The 15,617-nt window shown below is 34.1% G+C and overlaps 1 protein-coding gene across 2 annotated transcripts; it reads right to left on the minus strand.

The window, feature by feature from the left end:
• Window positions 1-2,412: 2,412 nt before the first annotated feature.
• Window positions 2,413-13,861, minus strand: LOC110112926 (probable serine/threonine-protein kinase WNK5). Of its 2 annotated transcripts, none has more exons than XM_020845311.2 (7): window positions 13,233-13,861; window positions 6,670-6,707; window positions 5,253-5,480; window positions 4,765-5,146; window positions 4,209-4,527; window positions 3,697-4,035; window positions 2,413-3,196 (listed from the first exon to the last, which is right to left on the minus strand). In XM_020845311.2, exons 1-7 carry the CDS (start codon window positions 13,320-13,322, stop codon window positions 2,739-2,741), a joined length of 1,854 nt encoding a protein of 617 aa, XP_020700970.1. In that variant the 5' UTR covers window positions 13,323-13,861; the 3' UTR covers window positions 2,413-2,738. The 2 variants fall into 2 exon arrangements, with proteins under 2 accessions (XP_020700970.1, XP_020700969.1); XM_020845310.2 differs by having other exon boundaries at window positions 2,413-3,199; window positions 13,233-13,860.
• Between the last annotated feature and the right edge of the window lie 1,756 nt (window positions 13,862-15,617).

A 15,617-nucleotide genomic window follows, 5' to 3' on the forward strand; every position in this document is an offset into this window, starting at 1 on the left:
TGGAACTATATATATTTTGAGAGTGAAAGCCCAAAGCCATGCCTTTTTGAATCAAGTAGTAAGCAAACAACTTATTTGACATTAAACTTCAACCAAGAATGCAATTACGAAAAAGAAGTTTGATACAAGCTTATTCTCTCAAAATTCAACAAAAGAGGTATTATCATGTAATTGCCCACATGCTTTTCATATAAGGCTCCAATGAGTAAAAACAAACCTAGAAAATATTTATATTCCAACCTATCACTATCCTCCAAATAAAATTGGAAGTAGAAATGTAACTCGAGGCCGTTTCATCTCTTTTTTGAAATTCAAGGGGATACTCCAACCGACAAAGAGTAAAACTACGCTTAAAGCTACGAAAAACTCATATTTGAGAATTATGAATATTCTCTAACACCTCTAAACTTATGCATGCTTGTCAAAGGTGTATGAATAAACACAACTCTCCAACATATCTCTAAAAATACTTTATGAAAGACTTACGAATAGTCATCACTCCTTTCCAAATTATATAACAACTAATACTGCCAATGTGTGGAAGGATTATTGAAATTTTCCCATGTGTGAGGGTAGTATGCAACAAAATATAAACCATCCTTCGACACAAATTATAAAGCCAAGAGATGATATTGTTCACTAATCGCAAGAGGTACCCTTCAATGTCAAAATTCAGAGAAGCAAGAAATGTTTCCATATAAAGTCTATAACAATACAAGATCATTCTATTCTTTTAAGAACATACATGGGAATTCTTCCCCAACATAGAAATAAACTTCTGAGCGAGGAATCAACTTCTCCATTAAGGGAAGAAAATATGAACTCTGGCATGTTGGCTATTCAAAGCTCATGAGCCAAACAGCTTAGCATTTCTCTTTAGTGGCATTTCAACGAATACTTGACATACAAAGTTTACAAAATCATCACGGCACGAGTCACTTTACCATCACAGATATTCATAGGATTTCGTTTGAGATTACCACTAAAATAACTTATGTAAAGCTCATTAAACTTACTAAACATTGACATGAACGAGAGCAGTCATTCTTCCAAATATTGGAGTAGTTTTCTTTAAACCTTTAATTATGGAATCATAGAGTAAAGATATAAAGTAACTCACTAATGCATTGATCTTCTGAGGGCTTTGTAAAGAACAATACCTCATAACCTAAGCATGAACTTAACATCACAAAAGTATCTAAAACAAAGTCAAAGAGCTAGATCTCATCACATAACAATCTGTTTGTAAAAGAACAAATACAGTCTTTTTTTTTAATCTCTTCTAATGAAACGTCTCTCACAGGAGAAGGCAAAATTGACTGAAATGATACTTTGGAAGAAGAAGTGGAATGAAGAAGAAGAATGTGAAGGAAAAGGATGTGAAGAAGGTATACCTGCTGTTTTGAAAGGGATCGGTTGGCTAGAACAGGGGAGACGAAGCCGAGTCGTCGGGTTCGGTCTGGAGCTGTGCGACCTAGAGGAGATCGGGGAGACGAGAGAATTCGGCATGGGTTCGGTCCGTGCGAAGGGCAGCGACGAAAGAGAGGGGGACTTGGCCGGCTTCTCACAGAAGGCGTGAAGCCCACAGCCAAGGTAGGAGTCGAACGGAAGAGGGGAATACCGTCGGGGTTCCCGAAATCGGGAGGAGACAAGGAGTCTTCGGACTCCTTTGGCTTCTGCAAACCAGAGAGAGGGCGGGGTCCGCTCCTCTAGGGCTCACGAACAGCATAAATGAAAGGGGAAGGGGGTTTCCGCCTGGCTCCTTTCGCGAACAGAGAGAGATCGAGTGTGAGAGAGGGAGCGAATGCTTCGCTCCCTTTGACGTCTCCGGACCGAACAGACTGAGAGAGAGGGGGGGATCGCGAGAGAGTTCCAGAGAGATGGAGGTCTTGGGCCTCCTGGTGTCGTCCGAGTAGAGAAGAGACCGAGAGAGTGAGTGAGATGGGGGCTTCTGCCTCAATTAGGGCACCAAGGGAGAGCGGAGATTGGAGCCATTTGATCAAAATTCTCGATCCGACGGTGGGATTCAAATTGGTTTAGAAAGTCGATCAAACCTGGATTAGGATTTAGCTATACCCAAGGGACTGAAATCAGGTTCAAAATCGAGTCAGGTCTGGTTCGATCCGGGTCAACTCGAGCTCGCCTCAACTCAACCCAAAATTAATTCAATAAAATAAGATAAAATAAATCAAACTCAAATTAATGTCGATTCGAATCAAATCGGGCTCGACGAGGCACGATCAACACGATCAAACACAGTCGAGGGCAAATCAGGACAAAAACGAGGTCAACAATGATCAATGCACTCACATGAGTTGAGATGATAACCATCCAAAAACCAAAGAACAATAAAAATTTGAGAATACAAGAAAGAGCAAGTGTTAAACCCAAAATCTGAGTAAGCTTCAACAATTAAAATAGAAATAGCAGCACTCAAAAGCCAATACATACAAATTTCATATTTACAACATATTTATTGGCAATTTCTTTATCTTACAGAGCTTGCCAAAGGAGAGTACTATTTCAGAACTCTCCCATCTTTATTCATAAAAATGGAAATCTCCACATCTTTCTCACAAAACATTTATCAACAAAACTTTTTCACTTATCATATTTACAAAAACATAGAACAACATCAACACCTAAAAATAAAACCAAAGATCAAACATATAAATCCAAACCATAAACTCCTATATTTACAAAAACCAGACACGTTGAGGAAAAACAAAGAAGTTGAACTATTTTCCCAATTTCTTCACTTGCTTTTTGGAGGAGGATCTCTTGCTTGATCCATCACAGGGCATTTGAAATCCAATGTTCTCAACAGCTCCCACAGTTTTGAAGAGCCTCTTGTTAAGCTCTTCAACAAGAGTTTGATGCAGCAACTGGCTTCTAAGGTCTACCATTGATCGGTTTCTCAGAAGCCGCCGGTCATCGACCGGCCTCTTTCCGGCATGGGTGGCTGAGGGCCGGCTGGATTCCGGCGGTGGTGGCTGCAATAGAGAACCTTGCCTCTGAAGGTTAGAGTGGAGCATGGTGTATATTCCATGGCTTTTCATGGAGTCATTCCTGGCTGATTTGATACTGCATTCAGCAGATAAGTTTGTTTGGTTAGAGCTCAATTCACAGTCCAGTTCATTTCCTGAGCTGTAGTTAATGGCAGAGTACATTCCTGAGCGCACTGAGCTTGTGTCATCTTCTGTTGATAAGTGGTTCTCAGTTGTTAGAATTAGTTCAATAAATAGCATAGGAACACAAATTACTATAGGGAAATTTACTTACATAACACTGCTGAAGTTAAACATTTTGACAATATTTCATTGAAGATATCTTACTTTTATAATCTTTACTTAGGCTTCGTTGGGACGGCATTCTTACTGCTTTTTAAAGCAGTTTTCTAGTTTAAAAAAACTTAATTTTTATACTTAAAAAAGCTGTTTTAAGAAGCAATACAAAAGCCGTCCCAAACGCAGCCTTAATCACCATATAATTAACTAAACTGTCTAAATATTACACAAAATTGATCAGAATTATACAGAAAACACTGTAAAAGGTCAAACATTTTGCAATACTGCAATGAAGAAATCTCTGAAAAAGCTCTCAAAAGTCTCATCTATATCATTTAATCCTCAAAAACTAATTTCATAAACAGGAAAGAAAACAAAAGTATTATTGAATGAGTTGATCAGCTCTTACCCTGAAGCCAGTCTGCAACTTTGCAAGGATCGCTGAGCCGGGGATTGATTCCATGATAGTTTCCAGCACTAAATACAGAGCTCTCATGAGTAGAAGTGGGCGAGGAGAGATAGTGAAAAGGGTGGTGGCCATATTCATCAACTTCTTCTCCAAAGTCGTATTCATGGTGGCTATTCTCCTTCCAGTCAGGCACTAAGTTCATGATTTCTCTGGCGATCATACTGGCAATGTCGGCCGGCTTCCAATCTGTTATCTCGAGCTCCTTCACCATTTCATTCGCGACGTCAATGGGAGTGTCGCTAATGATGTCGAAGGGGAAGTATATGTGCCTCACTTGACCTGCAAATTTAGCATTCTTGCCGATCAATGATTCTTGCCGATCAATGTTTGAGAGATTAATCGGTTGGTGCAATAAAATCTTTGCTGAAAAAAGCTATAAAAGGGCAAAAAAAAAATTCTGAATAAATTTGTTAATCTGATGCTCAACGGAAAGAACAAGGAGGTTTAATTACCTTGTTTGTCAGCAATCTGAACTTTGAGATAAATGGCGTCATCATCCGGATTCATATTTCCGGTAATAGTCATATCTGTTTGCAGCTCATCAGCAATTTCCCGACCGCTATGATGGCGGCGCTCGCCGGAGCTCTTAGTCTTCACCGCGGGTGGAGCCGCCGGCATCGCCGGAGCAATATGCCGGTCGTCAGATTGGAGGAAAGGGTCAGAAAGTAGCTCCTTAGCCGACGGCCTCTTCGAAGCCTTCTCCAGGCACCGGCCGACGAACCGCCGCGCCTCCGGATCTTTTAACTTATAGAATGCATCGGGGAGCCTCCCCTGTAAAATTAATTAAGCTTTGTTTAATATTCTGTTTATTTTAAACTCCTTAATTTTTTGGGACATTTAGGCCATTTAAGGCAAACTCACACACACAACGCATAAACTCCTTAATTTTAATTGTAATCATTTGATAAAAAAATAATTAAGATGTTCATATTTTTTAGCGAGTTAAGCAAATCATCCAATATTCACCAACAATTAACATAATAATAATTAAAAAAGAGTTATAATTACCGCTGTAACTTTCTTGTAAATCTGTGCAGGGTTGGAGCATTCGCTATAAGGATATTCCGCCGTCAACATCTCAAGCACACACATTCCAAACGAATATATATCAACCAGCTCGTTATAATCCTCCTCATAGAGCTCCGGCGCCATGAACTCCGGCGTCCCAATAACGCTATGAGCCGATTGAGATCCACGTAAAACTGCGGCGAGGCCTAAATCCCCAATCTTCACCTGACCAAGATGACCATTAACAAATAAATTATCGCATTTCAGGTCCCGATGGATCACCGGAGGATCGTGACTGTGGAGGAACACCAAGCCGTCAAGTATCTGTCGCGACCAGTTCTTTACTGCCCTGATATCCACTCGCCGGTACTTTCGTCGGTATCTGCGAACATGTTCATTTCATCCTCAAGAAAGCCTCAAATGGACGCTACTATAATGAAATGCCTAAATTTAGAATTACTGTACAACATGAAATACATTATACGTACTCGCGAAGGGAGCCGGAGGTGAACATCTCGGTGATGAAGTTGAAGGTGCGGCCGGCGACGTCGATCCAGGAGGCATGGAATTGGATGATGGAGTGGTGGTTCAGTGTGCTAAGGAGATGAACTTCGGAGTACATTCTTTGAAGGATTTCAGGGGATTGCATCACAACGCATAGCTTGGCCTGGTTCCAGGCCACTTCTATTCCATTTAGCTCATCGAATGCTCTGTATCTGTTTATTTCATCATCCCATTCGTCCCCCATGGTTAAGGATATTCATCTATGTTAGTGTTATAAGAAAAATTATGTTGATAAAATTTTTATTTAAATGGGCTTTGAAACCATTGGATTTGCTTTTAGGGAAATTTACATACATACCACTTTATAATATCCTATTTCAATATCAAACACCCTAAACTTTAATATTACATGTATACCACTCTATATTATTTTAATATCAAATATACAACTTATATTTTTTCCTACCACTAATATATTTTTTTATACCACTTATATTTGACATGAAAATGAACTATGGGTGGTATGTATGTAATATTAAAGTTTCATGTGTTAAATATATAAATAGAGTAGTATAAGGTGGTATGTTTGTAAATCAAATATAAATAATTCATATTATACTCGTCTTAATTTTTAGAAGCATGCGATAAAAAATTGTAAGAGAATAAGTTAAGAAAGGTCTCATTTGGTATAGTTTTTTTGCTGTATTTTAAAACAGTTTTCTATCACAAAAAATTTAGTTGAATAATTTTTTTTATAAAAAGCTATTTTAAAAAGCAATAAGAAAATTGTCTCAAAATAAACCTAAATATAAAGAAAGGAGAGAGAATATGCATGATGAGACAATATCTTAGGCTTCGTTTGGGACAGTTTTCTTACTGCTTAAAGTAGCTTTCTAGTAAAAAAATTAATTTTTTTCTACTAAAAAGTTAATTTAATAAGCAAAAAGAAAGCCGTTCCAAACCAAGCCTTAGGTTTTGTTTGGGGTAGCTTGCTTACTGCTTTCAAAAATAGTTTTTTAAAACAAAAATTTCTTAAATTTAAATTTTTTGTATTAAAAAAATTGATTTAGAAAAAGGTAAAAATATTTTCCCAAACAAAGCTTATTCTCTTTTCATAAAATTTTCAACTTTCTTCTCTCTTTATCTTGATCCGTTTAATTACTCAATGAGAAATACTACTGACTATTCTTTTCATAGTAAGGCAGCTTGATTATATCCAGTGATCATAAAATTCTAAAATTAAAAAAAAAAAAAACAAGAAAATAACAATAAGAGTAATAAAATTTTATAAATTAAAAAAAAATAAAATAAAGCATTTAAAATATTCATTATGATTATGAATTATTGAATTTTGTCATTAAATATTCTGTAAATTATAAAATAATTTAATGAGAAGGATACACTGTCTTCATGGCTCCTTTTCCCAGCACCTCATCAAACTGAAAATTTAAACAAAAAATAAATAAAATCTCAATAGGTGATTGAAAACCAAAGGAATGAACAAAACCCTAATGCAAGAAACTCACTTCAATCCAAACTAAAATTAGTAGATTTCTTTATCATTAGAAGCTTATTTTCATAGCTGGTAATTTTTATAGCTATTGGAGTCCAAAAGCTATATCTAGCTGTGAAGGGCTTCTTCTTCCATGCACATAAATGTTTTTAAAAAAATAAGAAATTTATAAACAAATAGAAGTGAAAACAATAGTTTAGAATAAATATTATAAAAAAAAGTTGTACATAATGCATACAAAAAAACAAAGTTTTTAACCACATATTTTTAGATCAAATATATAATTTTGACACAGTTTTTCAAATATCGAAACATTCGAATATTCAAATAATAAATTTGAGAACTTATTCTATGAACTCCATTTTCAACCAGATTATAATTTAAGTAGTGCATTTAAGCAAGACGAACCTAATGATGCAAAGATGTCATTATTCAAGTCGAAATGAAACTGCATTAAGCACTTGGAAGTATAATTAGAATATTTTCAAGGCCATCTAGAGGGACAAATATCCTTAGAATTTTTGTGCTTATACTCAAAACAAGTTACTCATCAAAACGAATCTGATGAGCTAAAAGTTGCTAAATACAGTCAAATATCATTTAAGAACTGAGATGACTAGAATAATCAAAAGGCATCTCTTGAGAATGGTCGTTTGAGTGTCTAGGATGATAAGAGAGTTGACCAAAACACGCCCCTTTAAAAAATCTATAAATATGCATTATTTCTACTTATTTGGGGGAGGATTGAAAAAGACATAACTTTAGGACTCTGAGAATTCCAAGACTATTTATTAGCACTCCAATTCAGGTGCCAAACATAGTCGATGCTTTCCATCAAGTGCCGCATAATATTGATTGTCAACGATCATTGACCTCTGCCAACAGACATTGTCAACCATCATTATACATCAATGACCAAACATGATGCTCGCTGTCCATCATTAACCATTGTTACCTAACATCTCTAACATTCATTATCCATAATCAATAATCATTAACCAATGTCATTGTCTACCTTAACCCCGCTATTGCCACCTATCATTGATTGTAAACTACGTTTTGTCACCTTTAGCTGTTCTACAACATTATCTATGTCCTACAACAATTTATGTCTTATAACACCACCTTCTCTAACAACAAAGACAAACATTTTGCATGTTAGAAATTTTATAATGATAAAGAGAGAATTTCTATGCTCTAACCTTGTATGAAGATCAAATGTATACACCAATAATAGAAATAAAGCATTAGCCATTAGAATTTTTATTTGAAAATTTTGAAAAAGGAAAAAAATATTGGGCTTAGCCAAAATAAAATGATTTACTACATGGATAGGTTAAAAGTGTATACTCTTCCCCTCAATTGAAGATAAAATTTTAAAGTATATAATAAAAATTTATATTTCTCTGAATGTGAGGTGAATGTTGGAGAATAGGGGTATCAAAATGGGTATTCGAATCGGGTTCAAGATGAATTCCGTTGGGACGAACCCGGAACTGACCCTACTTAACTAGTTCAACTCGAACCCAACCCAATTAAGCAAACGAGTCAGTAGACCCGGACCTGACCTGCTAACTCTAGTTGTGAGCATACAACAGGCAAGCGAGGCGAGGGTGTCGACCGTACAATCTAGGGGGGTAGCTTTGGGGCAAAGGCGAGGAGCTAGCCTGAGCTGCGCGACACGAGTGCGAGTTCTGGGTTCGAGCGCTAGTTCAGGATGAGAGTGCGAGTGCGGGGATTTTGGGTGCGAGCCCGAGCTACGCGCAACGTAAGTGCGGGTGTGGTGCGGATGCACAGGCAACGAAGTGGGAAGAGGAGGCGAAGCTATGCGATTATGAAAGTCAAAGGCGGGTGGGTAGCCTGATATCATGCCAAATTTGGGTTAGCGGGTTGACCCGGATCCTGCCCGATTTTTCAAATGGGTCATAAATTGGAACATGACCCCAACCCATTTATTAAATGGATCAACCCACGTGAACTTGAATTTTTTGGGTCGGGTTCAAGTCGGGTTAATAATGGAGAATGAGATAGTTGGATGGTATTAGTTAGACATTAACTATTGAATGATGGTGGCTAGGTGGAATCAATCGATCGTGCTTGGGTGATGGTTAAGGATTGTGATATTCAAGTGATAGTAGCCAAACAACAACAATCAAGAAATGAAGATTGAAATATGATTGTTGGGGAACAATAGTATATAATAGTAGTCTAGTGAAAGGGTAGTTTAGTAGTGATCAATGATGTCAAATGAGAGTTTTTCAAATCTCTAAGCTCTCCAAACTCAAATCCCATTCACATTGATGTTAAAAAAGGAGGCCTATTTATAGTGTTTTGGAAGTAACATTTTGAGAATTTTAGTCAAAATTTCATGATACTCCATCAAATAACTCATATTGAATCCTATAATTATACCATTCATTCAACATTTAAGTGTCTTAGTGGCCTCATAATCATGTGATCTTGCTAGTTAGATTTGCCTTGTTGATAATCTACTTGATTTGACTATAAGCATGTCAGATTTGTAAATCATCTGACCCTTCAATAAAAATCCACAAAAAAATACTTAATTTTAGCTTATTTTTGGCCTAAATCAGATCAATTTTAATATATTTAGGTTCATCTTGTCAAAACACTCACTTTGACCATACGTTTACTAAAATCAAGATTCTGATAATTCTGAATCTAGTTCTTAAATTTTTAATATAAATAATGCATCATGATTCACACTAACCAAATAAATTTTCTGAAGACGAATCAACTTTCATTCCACAATTTGTGGATAATAATTGATGTTTAGTTATGTAATATGTAACTATAACTCATAGCTAAATAGTTTTAAATTCATTAGAAGAATGTTAGCTTTAATTGGTTGTACTCCTTAATATACTTTCATTTTTCTCCTCAAATTTGAAAAAAAAAAATATTGCAAAATTGATTTTTAGATCATACATTCCATAATTACAAATCTACCAAAATCATGCATGATTCCAAAAATCTTTCTTCAATTTATTTACATTTTTTGCATTCATTTTGCAAATTTAATTTTGTAATTTTAGGTGTCACAAATTGAAATAAATTCCCCCCATTACAAAGGAATCAATTACATTCCTATCTAACAAGGCATCCATCACATGTCCTCCAATTTCTCACTATTTGAGCTACAAAATTAGTCCCATCCACTTTGTAAATGCACTATTCAAATAACTTTGAATTATTATATGGGCCCATCCACCTCTTTTACATCCATCATTCCTTTTGGGTGGAACACAAGCAAGAGATCAATCTATGGTGTTATTGGCATTTGGTTCTTTAAGATCCCTTTCCAAGTTACAATAATTGTTGCCTTTCCTTTTCTCACAAGAGAAATTCCTTTGGAATACCTTGATAGGAATTTTCTTTTCTTTTCTTTTATTTTCAAAATATTTATTTTTATGCTAATCTTTTTTTTTTAATCCGATCTCGATCTATCTTATAATCATCTTTATAGAAGAATTAAAAGTTTGTTTGTGATGACGTACTGCGCAGTGTTTCATAAAGTTGGTTGTTAAGTTGTTGTGGAGAAAACAATTTCGCTATTATGATTGAATAAAATAACTTCGCTCCACATAGATTTTTGAAAAGTAACGAGAAAGCATCAAGAAAGTGACGGTCAAACAAAATTATGGTTGTTTTCCTAAAAAAACAAAACAATCATAAAGCTGTCCCAAACAAACCCTAAAACATTTACTTATAATTATTGTATAAAATATGATCAAATAAATATGTTCAAGTAGAAAATATTTTTTAGCTGCACAAATACTAATTATCATTATTTTAAAAAGTATTATCAAATAAGCTAAAAAAGTGTGACTATGGGTGTAAGTGAGTCGAGCCAACTTATGAGCCAACTCGAGCTCAATTTGATAAATGGCTCTTGAGCTAAGTTTGATGGGCAAATGAGTCAAATTTGAGCCAATCTCGACTCGACTAGCTAGTTAGATCATAAGCTAGCTCGTTAAAAAATGTTCATATCAATAAACTTAAAATATACCAAAATAAATGAGTTCAAGATATTGCAATACTTAAAAATTAATTCTATCTCCCTTTCTTTATCAATTTTTTATTGTTTATCTTTTTAATTTTTATTTTTTATAATATAATTAAAGCAAAAAAACGTCTAGAAAGTTCAATCATCAAATCAAGTCATTAAAAATATTTGAAATAGGAAAATTTTCTTATTTTTAATATATTAATTAGACTTTTAATTTTATATGGATAAAATATTATTTAATAATCAACAATTGAGGAGATTTTTAAGGTTAGCTTGTACGTATTAAATCAACATCAATATAAAAAATAAAAATAAAAAATTGATCAAATAAAATTAATTATTCAAAACAAATCAAATATTACACGTAAGGTTTTTGTTGCTTAATGAAGCTGTCGTTATCTATTTCCTTCCTGTGAAATAACGCCTAATCTCAAGCCCTCAAAAGATATTTGCAGAAATCAACAATGGTCATTTTGGTAAATAAAAATTTATATTCTAATAAAAAACAATAAGAATAATAGTGGATTATTTATTATTAATTATTAAAATTAAAATATTATTAACCATAAAAATTAATTTATTAGGTCTAACCAGCTTGCTAAAACTAATTTAAAAAATATTTAAAAAAAATTAATTATGTATTTATACATTTTTAATTGCAACTAGCAGGATCAAGGTCTAATATGTAATTAAGTTCAATTATTTTTCTGAGATATTTATGTATATCTGATACAGCTAAGCTAGTTTAATTATTAATTTATGGAGTGGGTATTAATCAATGATGTCATTTATATAAATCAAATGCAATGGTGGAGAAGTTGAAGACCATCTCTATGAGGCAGAGGGTATATATGTAATATAGCAAATTAAGCATAAGGTAATCGGTACAGAAACCTGTCTATTTTAATATAATTAGACGACAGAGAAGATGACTATTTTCGGCATATTTAAAGAGGATAGAACAAGCGAAGGAGCCCCACCATCCTATATAATATAATTATCACCACTAAATTAAAACTTCATTTTCAGAATGTTTTATTACTATTTTCTACAAAGTTTTCTATACAAAATTTTAATTAAAAAAAAAATAGCAGTTAAAAGCTATCCTAAATGAAGCCCCGATGAAATTATTACGTGCGGTCACCAGATATCTTCCAGAGGCGAATCAGGAGGAGCCAGTTTACTTTTTAACTGTGTATTAGGTGACGTGTGCATCTTGATTGACCTATGAACCGTCCGGTGACAGAACAAGATAATTTCTACTAACTTAGAGTCTGTTTGAGAAGAGATTATTACGTATCGAGTATGGACATAATTTTTTAATCGGAATCCAATCATGTGAATACACCTAAAATTTTTCTTTTGTACACAAGAAATAGGCAATTGGAGTCCATACGACACTCCGCACGTAATAATTTTTCATATTTGAGAAGATTTTCTTACTATTTTTTTTCAGACAACAACTATAATACTTTTTTCTCGTTTTATTTTTTTTCAAAAATTTCTGTGACGAAAAGCTACTTTTTGCAATCATAACAGCGAAATTGATTCAATTTTATAAAATGCTACAGCGGTTCTAAACAAACAATTAGTTTTATCTCTATTTAATTTGTAACTAGGCGTGCATAATAAAATCAATTATGCTTTGATAAGCTTTTATACACCTTTGGATTAGAAAATATATATAGCAAAAGAACACCACCTTTTGAATATAAAACAATAGCATAGCCATCACATGCTGATAGCTTGAGCAAATTAATTTAGACGAAAAATGATTAATAATATATTAATCAAAATTTAATTATGATAAATTAATTTTAAATATAAAATTTTACCCTTATCTTATAATAGATTTAATAATTTTAAAATTTATTCTCACCAATAATTTCTTTCTTATTAATTGTTTATGCAATTTCTTCTCTGGAATCTAAAAGAAAAAAGGAAAATTTGTCTATACCAATTTCTATGAATTTATATGCTATTAATTGATCAAACAATTAACTATTTCATCAAAATTTAGCACAAAAAAGCACAAATCATAAAATCAACCCTTCAATCCTTCGCTATGGAATTACTTAGTTTCAATGCAGAAAATTTATCTTCTTAATCAATTTTATTACAGAAAAATTATTCATCACTGACAAATTTTTGACGGTCGAATTCCGACGGATTATGATGATAAATATATTTCCAAAATTTTCCAAGCGGACTTTGATTTATTTTTGACGGATTTGACGGATTTTCTGACCGATTTTAATAATTTATGAAGCAATGAATTTAAACTACTAAAAAAACATATTTTTCAAGCAGATTTTTTTTACGATGATTTTTTCTATGGATTTTAATAATTTCCGAGGCAATGGATTCATAAAAGAAAATTAAAACAACTAAAAATCATAAAAACAGAAGCAATGAACTTACCCGCCCGTAGCGACCGGTCGGATCAGTCTCAACATAACCATTCCCGTCATCATCGGCGAGCTGCCGCTCGCCCCGCCGGATATCGAACATGACAGACTTTGCACTCAAAGACAATCTGATTAACGAAGACAGAAAATCGAAGAAGAAGAAGAAGAAGCAGCAGCAGCAGAAGAGAGAGAGAGAGAGAGAGAAAGATCACTGAAACGTGCAGTTAATTTAGATCCTCGGCTTCCCTTCGTGGTTCTCATAAGAGAAAACACCAAAGAGGAGCCAGAAGAGTCTTGAGTAGTCAATTCTTAGCATTATCCCAGCCATCTCTACAGCCACACCTCTGTCACGTGAGAAGTCGAAGCTGCTGGATTGTACCATTGATTTAACGTCACAATATATACGTATTCTACTTTGCTATTTAGTGTTTGAAGGAGGAGGAAAAGGGAAAAGGGAAAGAGAGAGAAAAGAGAAAGGATATGCGTCTTTCTTTCTTTCTCTCTCTAGAGAAAAGAGAAGAACAAGTTGATAATATGTGGTGATCTGAACTTGAAGAATCTATTGCTGTGTTTTGTTGGACTCATGCTTTGGAATAGGTTAGAGAGAGAGAGAGCGATGGTCGGGGGCTGGAAGGAAGGAGGAAGAAGATCAGTGAGGGGTAATAAAGGGAGGAAGGGAGAGAGAGATCACAAGTTGAGCTTATTAAGTTCACGAGTCAAGCTCGAGCTCAAACTCAAGCTCATTTAGCTCGAGTTTGATGAAACTCGGCTCATTGGAGCCAACTCGAATAATCATGAAATTTTTTTAATGCTTTTATTGTATTTATTAAATTTAAATATTTTAAAATAGCAATAAATACTAAATATATTTAATAAATTTAATTATTTTTAAATCTTATCTAAACCTCGTTTACAGTGAGACAAGTTCTTTTGAGCTCGAGCTCAAGTTCAAGTCGAGCATTTATCTGACGAGCAAAAAATAATATGGCCACTACTCGACTCGTTTACACCCCTAACCTCTATATTCATATGTGTAAAACATTAATTTTTAAAATTACCTCTTTTATATATGCAAATAAATTTTAAGGATTGACAAAATTAATTTCTTAGGTGGATAAAATCTCAAAATTGCCCTTCTCATATTTAGAAATAAATTTTGAGGGGGGATCAAACCTATATGGGTTTCCACCCATGGAATCGAGTCAAGCTCAACTTTTTATTGAGCTCATATATTAAATGAGCTAAAGTTTGAATTTGATGAGGCTTGACTTGCGAGCCAACTCGTCTGTCTAGCTCTACATTTGGTGTGCAAGTTAATGATATAGCTGCTAGTTGTAATTTTTTTTTTTTACTGGTTGTATTTTCATTGATTGAGGAAACAAGGCTGCTATTTATTTACAGTAAATTGAATAATAGGATTGTCTACACCAATAATAAAAAATCTGCCATTTTTTAAGGGGTAGAGGCACTTATAACATGGTGGCAAAATGGGTTTTCAAGTTGGGTTCAGGTCAAATATGAAATTGACACACCTTTAATTGTTCTATCCGGAACCCGACTCGATTAGACAAACAGGTCATAAATTCTGACTCGGACCCGACCCACTAACCTGCAAATGTGAGGGCTGTGAGGCAGACGTGCGCAATTGCACGAGTGCGAGCATGTCATGTGAGCAGGGGTGCGAGGATGCGAGTGTAATAACCCGTATTTTGACCTAAGTAAATAATTTTTTCTGGAATCAATATCACTCCAAATCTCAAAGTGTCTTCGCCATAGTATTTCTATTTTAGTACTTGCACAAATTAATTTTTGGGCACTGTAAAAAATCCTTAAAAAAATGCACATATCAATATAAATGGAGATTTCAAAATCGTTAGGTGTCCGATTCGTAAATCGATTTCACTGATATTTTTTAAATAAAATGATTGAGATTATACATATTTTGAGTATTTATTTGAGATTTTTTATCAAATCTGACTCCAATGTCAACATAAAGATTAATGTTGAACTTCTTGGCTTCAATGCCTCCTCAATAGAGAATGACCAAAACAAATAATAAATATCTTTTGAGGATAGTTTTGATATATGTCATATGAAATCCAGGTGATTTTCTATTAATAATAATTAATTTTGAGTTGATTAATATAATGAGTCTTAGAATGTTACGTTATATGAGATAGGAAATAATCAAGGTTTGGGGATGAAAATGACATTGGGAATTTGGGAGCTACAATGTTAGATTGAATTAGTGCTTTTTAGATATTAAAAATATCTAAACTCATTTGCCAAACCCTTCAACCAGGAAAGTGAAATAAAAGGAGAAGATTTGGAGCCCAAGAACCTAAAATCGTTTATCCATATAGTCAAAAAAATTATCATGCTTGAGGTAGACAACTTG

Source organism: Dendrobium catenatum, unplaced genomic scaffold (genome assembly GCF_001605985.2).
Source record: "Dendrobium catenatum unplaced genomic scaffold, ASM160598v2 original_scaffold_61322, whole genome shotgun sequence".
Taxonomy (NCBI): Eukaryota; Viridiplantae; Streptophyta; class Magnoliopsida; order Asparagales; family Orchidaceae; genus Dendrobium; species Dendrobium catenatum.